Source organism: Etheostoma cragini, chromosome 3, assembly GCF_013103735.1.
Source record: "Etheostoma cragini isolate CJK2018 chromosome 3, CSU_Ecrag_1.0, whole genome shotgun sequence".
In the NCBI taxonomy this organism is placed as follows: domain Eukaryota; kingdom Metazoa; phylum Chordata; class Actinopteri; order Perciformes; family Percidae; genus Etheostoma; species Etheostoma cragini.
The window spans coordinates 18,583,763-18,595,088 of record NC_048409.1 but is presented as its reverse complement, the minus strand read 5'-3'; the positions used below and the strand labels follow the sequence as shown (position 1 = coordinate 18,595,088).

Sequence of the window (11,326 nt, the reverse complement as noted above, 5' to 3'; positions counted from 1 at the left end):
ACAGTGCAATAGTTAACTTCTTGCCGACTGCGCTGAACGCAAGAAGCATGGCACCCGTTGGAGTTTGCTGTTATTTTAACTCTTAATATATCTTCTGCATACTACTGAAGACAGAGTTTTATTATATAGTGTGCTTTCTATAAGTGGGACGCGATACAATGCTTGTGTGTAGCTTTGTCAACGAAAGCGTCACAACGGTTGAGTGACACCACCTGTACCTTTTTGGGATTTGAAGTGTATTTTGCTGGCCATCACAATGACGGCGCATTAAGGAGACTTACCGAAAGAACTACAACCAGCCTCTCCTGTGATACCGCCCGGACAGCTCGCTAGACCGCCCACCTCTGCTCCCTGCTACAGCTTTCAGGCAGAAAACTTCCTGAATAAGACACAATCAAAACAAAAGGGGCTTATTGAAGCAAACACTCGGCACCTGTCTGTTTTAATTATACCTTGTATGTGTCCATTATCTTATCCCCGGACACTTTGAAAATGTCGTGCTAGTTAGCTAACGTTAACGCCGAAGTGTATCACCTGCTACTGCTAATCTAATTTTAGCGTTAACGCTACAGGTTCACTTTTTAACACCGTTCTCCTTCTCTTCATTGGCTACACTCTCGCCACAGGTAAGTGTCTTGCTGTAACTTTTAACCTTCGCCCCCAGCGATATAGTTTTTCAGTTAGTTTAAGTGACAAAGTTGTTGGGGTAACGTTATAATAGTTAGTGGGCTCTACTCGGCTCACATCTGTCAGTTACCTGCTACAAACATTGATCTTTTAATCAAGATGGAAAAGAGTTATCTGTCCTAGTTGCCAACACAAATAACTAACATCAGTGATCTTACTCACACGGTGACTGCCAAAGTGTGTATCATCCTTTAAGGAAAAATAATAGTTTGGTTCCGAATTGCCACCAAAGCAAATTCATGTTGCTCGACCTGTTATGTCCATCAATGTATCAGTGTGGTCAGCAAAGTGCATCACAATTCCCCAAATATCCCCCAAGATTTAGGCCTATATTCATATTATATCATTCATTTTTTTTCTATTCATTTCCTTTCTCTAACACACACCCACACAAACATCGCTGTTACATATAAATGCATATAATGATAAAAGCTAAAGTATGCTTTTCATTGACTGATTGACACAAAGGTGGGGATTACTGAATGCATTTAAATCTGGACTTATTTTACATAAATCAAATAATAAACGTTATGGTTTATGAGCTAATTACTATTTTGTGCCCCTCCAATTTTTGTGCATTTGTGTAGTTTAATGTGTGTTGATGCAGGGGTCGCATTAAAGACCTCTACGTGCCCAGTGGCTTTAAACTCAAATAGATGCTAATGAGCCAGACATGCAACATTGTGGATGTGAATTTTATGCAATTTGTTGTTGTGGCGACTCTGTGGTTGTTCAATTAGTGATGAAGAATTTTAATGGTTTGCACAAATGACTCAAACAGTTGCCTTAAAATACCTTTGTCCTGACAGGCATTTTGACTTGTCATAGCAAGTAAACGTAGGTGTAACTAATTGCATTCATTTATACATTTGTTTCATTTAGGCGGGCCATAATGCACAATACCAGAACCCTGTTTTAGGAACATCTACATATAATGCAGTCATTATGATACATGATGATTACACATGGGTTGGGTAAGTTGGATCCAACCCATTGGAAATTTCCACCTGGGGAAAGGTTTATTATGTATAGATGCATAGCTTGAAATAAGGGTCCTTTCCAGTCTTCACAGCTTACTTCATTCTAGACAGATCTTTAGTCATCAATTCAGGAGCACTGCATAAACCCTAACTGAACAATTGTCTAAAACCTCCAGGACCAGTTCTTCCTCAGCCATTGTGTGTTGTGTAACACTTTTACAGCATTGAATATGATATTCTTCATTCTACTGATCATACAACAGTTAGATCATTCATCCGTAATTGATCAATTCAAACTTTTATTTCATTTATGTATTTTAGGAGTTATCATAGAGTGCACTAAGTGTTTTTCTACACCTTACCACTCTTATCACCTGTTGTCCCTTATTCAAAACCTGACCAAGGAGGACACTATTGTTTTTGTCTGCAAAGGAAATAAAAGTAATTGGTACACTTATGTATATTTATTTTTTAATTTTTTTATTTTGCACATATGTTAGATGTAAACTTATTTGCATGTTTGGCCAATGAAAACCCTGTCTAGCCTATATTTAATATACATTTGAGGAACTTCATCTGTAGAACAATTGAATTGTGTTGCTAGGAAACACCTTCGAGCCATTTTTATTTTTATTCAGGTCTCTGGGATGGCGAGGACACACATTATAATGAAACACTTGCCCCAATTGATTGTGTTAAAATGAATTTCTTAGAATTCAGATTAGGGCTGCACAATGAGGAAAATATCTTATTGTGATTATTTGGACTGATATTGCGTTTGCGATATGAATCACGATATTGGAGGGAAGGCTCATTTAGGTAATTTTTGCAAAGATCTGTACCAAAGGATTTTTTTTCTTTAGTATGTCGGATACCATTTCTTGGCCGGGACTTCTCTGCAGCACCAGAATACTTAAGAAAGAATGGTTTGACACATTTTTTGCCTTTAACAAATATTGCGCCCCCCTGCGATTTGGATCTTGCACTAGTCCTTATTGCAATGTCAATGAAATTGCAAAGTGCGCAGATATAATTCAGATGGATTAAAATACATTTGGTTTGGTATTATCTCTTTTGGCAAAAATGACTTTATAAAAATCATATCTGTATTGTATCTCAGTTTCTATTCTTTGTTTAACCTAGAGAGTAACCTAACCCCCCATGAAAAATAACTGAAAAATCTTGTCATGCTGACATGCTGGATTAACGTCTCACCTTGCTGTGGTGTTGTACAGGTGATGTCTGACTCTGTAGCTTAAACAGAGACCTAAACAGACTGGGGGAAAAGAGGATCAGCAGCAATGTGCAGTACAACACACATATGCTTTGTTGAAAATCAAACCTTGTAAACCTATTCTGGTACAACCTCAAAATACAATTATGCACCTGAAAATGAGCATAATATGGGCGCTTTAAACTTCAGCAGAGTACCCGCCTTCAAGGAAGTTAACACTTGTCAATGGAGAGTGGCCAGACTCTTAGTACAAATGAAATGTACGAGAGTCTGGTAGGACCAGGCTAGGTAACCGATGCAACCAAACACTCTTTTGACCACAACAAAACAGGACTCTCAGTGATACTGGGTTACAGCCTATAGAAGAGCTATTTGTAAACATGTCTGTCGTTATCTCCCAGTGGTAACTGTTTTTATATGCCTGTATAAGGACACTGACTACATTTACTGTACATTCTTAATGTTTAGATTTTTGCCCTTTTTCCGAAAAAGACAATATTCTGATTAAGCTGTTAACATGGCTAATGAAAGTAAATATTCCACTAATGTTCTAGTTTCCTTCAACCACCTTTCCCCTTCTGACCAGAGATCTGGGCTTTCCTTTTAGGGCATGCATCTCTACCCCAAGCTTGCAAACTGTTGGTTTGTGTGCCACAAATTTTTATCTGTATCAAATTCGGAATTTTGTCATATTCAGAATAATAGTTCAATAATAATGTGCACGAAAACATACTCACTGACCGACCGATCCTCCTCTAACAATCCTAGTCCTCTCTTGATATTAGGAGACACTGGACCTGTAAATAACCTTAATGTTTGTGTAATAGTGGGTATCAACGGGTAACACAACACATCTAATAAACCTAGTTGCAGTCATAAAGGACTATAAAGGCACTGTCGGGTCTTCAAGTGGTGACTCACTGGATTCTTGAAAAGAGGAGGCACACATATAAAGACAGACTTGGTATGTAAGTGAGTGTCCTCTGCCCGACGATAAATGATCTGTTTGATCACTAGAATGAAGATTGCCGTCATATGTTAGCTGCTTTAAAAGTGTCACACGACAAACAATGGCTGAGGAAGAACTGGTCGTGGAGGTTTTAAACACAGACAGAACAAAGGCCAATGAATGAGGACATCACAGATATTTCTATCTAATTTCAACCACCAGGATTCACTGCTTCCTAATGACAAGATTGAGGTAGAACATCACTGAACTGAATATACTGTATATGTCAAGGTTCTATATTTATCACAGTGGTGTTTTTATTGCAGCAATAATATTGGAGAGGGTGTTCCTTATTCAGGTAAGACTGATGCCAGTTTTGTCCCCATTGCACCCAGTGGAACAGTAAAGCACACACCCCTCGGCAATGTTGCTGCTATGTGATGATCATGTCTGTGACTGAAAAGCTTTTTGGAAAGTGGTACCCATTGGATTTTATGACATGTAATGGAAAGCAATAAAGCTGGTGCATTGTTTTAGATGATTATAACATTGATTTTATGAATTTGTTCCATCTTCGACTAACCATATTTTCGGTTGCCTTTTTCAATGCAAGGACATTTGAATACACCTTATTGAAGTTGTTTAAATTGACTCCTGATTGTAACCATGGTGCAATTATTATTTTTTAAATCCCCTACTCTGTCATTTCCATCCACCACCATCTATCTCTCCTTGCTAGTTCACCTGTCCTGTCTTCTTCTTTCCTTCAGGTCCTCGTCTGCTCCCATTCTGTCATCCTCCGTGAGTGATTGAATGACATAAAACTGGCAGTGGACAGGCACACACACAAAGGGTCATTGATTGGTCAAGGATGACCATGGAAGACATGAAGAATGAAGCCGACACCGCCTCAATAGTCTCCATGGCTCTCTACACTGTGATGTATCCCGTCTTCAACCAGGTAAAGAAATGTGGATGAAACTTGCGATAAATATTCATGTCAAGCAGTGGAGGTGGTAATGTGCGTTTTTCTGAAAATGTTAGTGGAAGTAGAAACAAGGGGACAGTAGATGTTGAATGTTGCTTGTTAAGGATTACTCTGGTCGACATGATACTCTGTCACTGGGAGGATATTAGCATGCAGCTGTTAGCATTTACCTCAAAGCACCACTGGGCTTCATGGAGCCGCTAACAAGGCTCAACAAAGTCTTGCAAAGCAGGTTTTGTTTTCAGTTCTGTGGCTAAGCATTCGGAAAGATGTACAAACATGTGAGTGAGAACACAATACATACCACTTTGTACTGAAATTAATTTAAAACTTAAATCTATGATCTACATAAGCCAATGCAGGTACTTAAAGTACAGGACAATTTCATTTTGTACCCCAGATAAGTGTGTCAGTGTGTGTTGCCACTGGCTTATGTTTTTGTGTCTGTGTATTATAACTTGCAGTTGGAGAAAGTCAACCTATCAGCAGCACAGACCTTGAGAGCAGCTATTATAAAGGTAAAAACAATATCCTTTTTTCTTTTGTTAGTTTGGGATGAACTGCCATGCTGGGTCCATGCTGTTTTCTTTTAAACACTTTTAGACTATCATCTTTTTGTTGATTTTATACATTTAAAACATTTAATGCCACATAAGGCCAAGGCTGACCGTGATTAAAATATGTTTGTGTGTTTCAAGGCAGAGAAAGAGAACCCAGGTCTGACCCAGGACATTGTCATGAAAATACTGGAGAAGAAGAATGTAAAAATTGACTATAATGAGTCTCTACTTCGCATGGCAGACGATGTGGAAGGTAGGATGCCTGGTTACTAGTGCATGCAAAGAGAGGCGGGCGTACTAGGGTGTGTCACATAGGACAACCACACAAGATAACCAGCAGTAGGTCAATAATAAGAAAGACATATTAACCAGGCCAATGTTAACTTTCTACCAGGACATGCAAACACTGACTATATTGCTCAAGGACATTTTAGCAAGCAGAATGATTACCAACGTAGCTTTGTCTGGGTTTTTTGTCATGGCCCTGCCCATATGCCATCAACGCAATTATCCACTAGGGGGAGCTGTTTCTCCACAAATCAACTACGCTCCCGTTCTCAAATGTTCATTTGTTTCTGTCTGTAATTGAATTCCTTGTGCCGTGTACAGTGATTGATGGTAGTGATGAATTCACACACGCATACACACACTTTGGCTGCATTTTAAATGTACCTCCTGCATGGCACAGCCTAAGTTCTGCCTTAATCCTGCCTTCACTCTACAAACTTAAAGCACTGCCACTGTAAAGTGTGTTCACATACACAATTGATCTTGTATTTATTTTATACATTTGCACTCTAAACCACCATTATTAATTGCTTAATTTCACTGTCCCCTGCGTGTATTTGCGTGTGTGTTGACATGTCCGTCCCGGAGGAGTTTGTGCTCACTATTGTTCTCATCCTCTTGTTTTTTTTCAGAGTTCATGATTGACAGACGAGAGCCAGAGTTCCAGGAGCTGAACGAGAGGGCCCGAGCTCTAAAACACATCCTCAGCACCATACCAGATGAGATCAATGACAGAGTAGGCTTCCTACAGTCCATCAAGTAAGACAGCGCGCTTTCTCTCTCTCTCTCTCTCTCTCTCTCTCTCTCTCTCTCTCTCTCTGTGTGTGTAAAATATACACTTTATACAGTTTAGTACAATATACAGGCTTAGTTCAATATAAAAAGTTTCAGTCTAACTTCTTGTATTAATTAGGGGATTTAAATCATTTTCTTTTATAGTTACATTAAAACAAAAGATTTTTGGTGAAGAACATTTTTGTCAAGGGGCAGTTGAATACAAAGTCAAAGGAAAGACGTGAGTGGGTGCGAAAAGATGCATATTTGCTCTATGCAGTGTAATGGGAGTAAGACGGGTTAAAAAAATCTTTCAATAGTTCCTGGAGAGGCTCAAGGTCAGAATGAGTCAAAACAAACACACATGCACACTCCACACAGTAGAGGTCAGTGTATACGTTGATAGCTAGAGCTACATAGCTGTACTTAATGTGTTTGGGGCAAATTACTCTGACCGGGACAAAGCCTGCACCGCCATTCCTCTCCCCTATCTCTGCTATCTAATTTGCATGTGCACTGTTGTAGCATCCAGGGCTTAGTGTTACCCAAGACAATTGTGATTGGTTTGAAGAAATCCAAACAAGCCAGAACGTTTTTTGCCACTATACCAGAATGTTATGTCGTACAGCCAGACTTTTCTCCAGTGCTGGCACAATGGAACCGCAGCATTACAAAATAATGTCAACTCAAAGGTCCACTAGAGAGCTTTCAACCCCATCTGTTAGTCTGCATCAGCCAGTGGAACTAGCTGAGCTTTGAGCAAATGGCTCAAATTTTGAAATCAAATCATTGATCTTAATATTAGACATTAGATATTTCATTAGTAATGACAAAACCTTAAGGGTCCTGCTTGCCATTTTATATCTCTAGCCAACACACACACACACACACACACACACACTTCATTTTCTTGGCCCACTTTGCCATTATTTGTGATCGAATTCAATACTCTTAGTGAGTCACTGCTTAAGTTACTTACCCAGCGGAGGGCTTAGAAATGAATTCAATTCAAAAGGAATGCTGAAAAATTATAGTTATGAAACGGCAGATTTCAAGTGCATACGAGGGGAGAAAAAGTTGAAGGGTAAAGGAGGAATGCTCAGGAGAAAAGGGGAAGAAAGGCAGACAACGAGCAGGATCAAGAAACTTGCAGTTATCAGGGTATCACTGCCTGACAAAAAGGCGTCAGATTTTGAGCTGTTGTTTATTTAACATTCACTTATTTGTGTGTGTCATCCACAGAGACATTGCCAGTGCCATCAAGGAGCTGCTAGACACGGTTAATACAGTCTTCAGGAAATACCAGTATCAGAATAGACGGGTAAGTAGATACACGAAGAAGAAGAAGAAGAAGAAAAGCATTCACACAAACATAGTTTCTGTAAAATACGAGAAGCTGAAAGGCTGTCTTTATTTATTGGTTAGGCACTGGAACAGCAGAAGAAAGAGTTTGTGAAATACTCCAAGAGCTTCAGTGTCACTCTCAAAACCTACTTCAGAGATGGAAAGTATGACACTGTTTTAGGTTTATTCTCTGGTTTGTCTATTTTTCTTCCTTTTCTGTCTCCTCACTCACTTGTTCAGCCTTTTCCTTTTTCATATGCACACAAAGCTGCCAACACATTTAATAGCTGTACACGCATATGCCAGCATGCATAAACAATTGCCAACACACACACACACACACACACACACTGTCACCACCATGTAAATGGTTGTCGTTTGATCACAGGCCTGCTTCTATCAAATCCACCATTGCTGAATAATTCCCTTGACCCATTTCCTGTGCATTCATCCTGGCTTGTATTCTCTGGAGCCTGACGTTCTCCATTCCAGCCATATCAAAGTGTTTCCTGGATCAATCCTAATATTGTTGCCCTGGTTTCTTTTCTGTATGATTGACATGTGTGTCCTTGTGTCTCTTTCACGGTTGTTTCCAGAGTGACAAACGTGTTTGTCAGCGCCAACCGGCTCACCCACCAAACCAACATGATACTGCAGGCCTTCAAGACTGTGGTGTAGCAGCTCAAGAACACACACTTTTTTATTAGAGAATAGGTGATATGAGGCTTTGTAATTTGTAAAGACATTTTATTATTTTGGGCTGTATAATTTATAATTCCGTGGCTTTGAGGGGAGACCATGTAGTTTGAGGTTCAAAGCAAATCAGGTTGACAGTAATTGCCAGGGATTTTTTACTCTCTTTTAAGTTTTTTTTCTTTTATCAGATTCTGAAGTCGATATTTCTTTGTTCCTTTTAAATATTTTCCTCTCTGCTCTGTGTAGTTCTTAAAAAGTTTAGGAAAAATGTGGTTATTTCCCATGTCCTCAAAAGTTTGGTTATTGCAAGTGCAATGAAAAAAAGTCACATTCATTTTTGCAAATACATTTCCCCATTTTTTTGCACTTTAACTGTAATTTTATTGCCATTTTTGTATTCCATCCATTTTCTTTGTCCGCTTATCCGGGGTTGGGTTGGGGGACAGCCGCTCCATTAGGGGACACCAAGCTGGACGTGCCTTGAACACCTCCGTAGGGAGGCGCCCAAACGTAATCTTGAGCTACACAGTGGTATTACATACTTTGCAGTAATAATTTGCAAACATTCAATTCTATTCATTTCTTTAATCTGTCATGAAACCAAGATTTGGAGAAATGTTAAGAAATTTAAAATTAAGACTGTGTTCACTGTCTGCTTACTTTGTCCTGTACTAGTGTGCACTGTTCACCCAGTGCATCATAAACACAACCTATCCAGGTGAGCAGCTGTGCCGTCATTGTTTTTGCTTTATGAATATATGTGAAGTGTTCACGTTTACTGTCTACTACCAATTGATAGTCCAATATATAAAAACAAATGGCTTTTTTAATGATAGGTGATCACAGATGCAAAATAAGATAATGACCTGGTCTAATCTCATTTATGTACTGGGGATTTTTTTTTCTTTTTTTTCATTCAAACCTTTTCATTGGACCCTTTTTAAAGGAATACACCACCGTTTGTTGAAATAGGGTTAATACCAGTTTCCGCTAGCTGTAGATAGGTGGGCCAACTCGTTTTTTGTCTCAGTGCATAGATTGTTTTAGTCCGCTGCAACACCGGCAGCGCCGCTGCTAGTTAGCTTAGCGTAGTCAATGAAATCCTAGGTTGCCGGTTAGCATGTTGTGAGTAAAAGTAAGCCAAAAAAAACAACAACCTAATTAATTCTTGTGGCCTGCGTATTCCTGAGTAAAAATAGCAATGCAAATTAAGACTTGACAAATTCCTAGGCAGATATTGAACTGGGACTATATTAGGTGGAAGGCCGAAGTACTACTACATGGACGCAGAGATCACACAGCCCCCAACCCCAAACTTCAGTCAACATACCCGGCGTGAATAGCTGGCTATTTTTCCTACAATTAACAGTGAATGGCGATGAACATGGCAGATTTTGAGAGAGAAGAAGAGGGAGACTTTTCAGACAGTCAGGATCAAGAAGTAATGGACCCAATAAACAGTAATTTGTTACTGTAAACAAGGCTGTAGTCTGCTTCCACCCTATGTAGTCCCAAATCAATATCTGCCTAGGAAACCTTCTATTCTTAATCTGCATTGCAAAAAGTAATTCGTTTTTTTGTTGTTGTTGTTGGCTCACTTTTAGTCACATTAAGCTAACCGGCAACATAGTATTCCATTTACTACGCTAAACGAGTCTAAGCTGGACTAAAACAATGCATGGCTGAGACAAAATATGCATTGGCCCACCCATCTTCAGCAAGGGGATACCGTGATAAGCCCTATTTTTAACAAACTTTGGGGTATTCCTTCAAAATAATATCTACTTATGAAATGAGGTGTGAGCAACTCAACCACAGTGAATTGTCCTCTGATTTAAAAGACTTTTAAAGAACTGAAAAGGTAAAGGTATCACGCTTTTCACAAGAAAAACAAGCTAATCTAATTTTGTTTGATTTTATTTCTTTCATCCTGTATTTATCAAAAAAGGAAAAAACACCATGACATTTTTTGAACATAAGATTTTTATTTAAATGTTTGCTGGTGATTTCTTTGTTTTTGTTTAAAATGTGGCATAAATAACCAGAGATGGCAGGATACCACAGCTGAGATCATTCCAGCAGAGCTATCGCTGTGCTTGATATGAGATTTCTTCAGAAATTTCCCAACATCTGTTTCCCTGTCTGATACTTCACATCAGTGAACAAATCCTTTGTTTTGTTTTGTACCGCAATCTCACACGGGGAAGTGGGAGAGCACAGCTGCTATCAAGGGCACAAACAGAGTGCTGAAAACAAGTTGTCTTCTAGTGTCTATTCAAAAGTTGTAGAAGTTAATTACAACAAACTGCAGAAGAAGACTTTGTTTGAGAAAGAAGGTCCACCGAACATCAATAATTCTCAGACTGACAAAGTGTAACAATTACAGTGGCTGAAGGTAGGTGGGTATTTCTTATAACTTCTATACTTAAAGCTATGAATCTATCAATCCACTCAATCCTAAATTGATGGTTAGCGACTTATTTAAATTGGATCCATATTTCAAAGAATTGGCAGCAGATCTTGAATAATACTTGATTTACATAAATTTGTTCAACCATCATTTCTCCTTCTGTTTTTCTTTTTGGCCATGACAATATTCCTTGAAACAAGTGTAAATACAATTCTCTTCAACAAGAGCGATGGAGAGTGTTGAAAAGGCATCATTGTTTTATTAGAAATTAAAGAGTGATTGGAGAAAGCTTTTCAAAAGTGATTCTCTCTTCAGATATGCATTGTTTTATGAAAGTGCTTCATTTCTGCTCAGTTTCCCTTGCGTTTTCTCTTTTCCCATGCAAATCTTTACTTCCAATACTGAGATCCATACCA

At 38.9% G+C, this 11,326-nt stretch overlaps 1 protein-coding gene across 2 annotated transcripts in view; it reads left to right on the top strand.

Annotated features, from left to right (window-relative positions):
- Positions 1–27: 27 nt before the first annotated feature.
- Positions 28–11,326, top strand: part of pdcd10a (programmed cell death 10a) — a 16,982-nt gene continuing 5,683 nt past the window's right edge. Inside the window, exons 1-8 of one of the 2 annotated variants that reach the window (XM_034863205.1) lie at positions 28–626; positions 4,621–4,811; positions 5,303–5,356; positions 5,537–5,651; positions 6,319–6,445; positions 7,703–7,781; positions 7,886–7,968; positions 8,401–8,493. In XM_034863205.1, coding sequence (XP_034719096.1) covers positions 4,722–4,811; positions 5,303–5,356; positions 5,537–5,651; positions 6,319–6,445; positions 7,703–7,781; positions 7,886–7,968; positions 8,401–8,482 — 630 coding nt within the window. In that variant the 5' untranslated portion in view covers positions 28–626; positions 4,621–4,721 and the 3' untranslated portion in view covers positions 8,483–8,493. Of the gene's footprint in view, positions 627–4,620; positions 4,812–5,302; positions 5,357–5,536; positions 5,652–6,318; positions 6,446–7,702; positions 7,782–7,885; positions 7,969–8,400; positions 8,812–11,326 lie in introns of those variants that run through there. The other variant, XM_034863197.1, reaches the window with a different exon arrangement.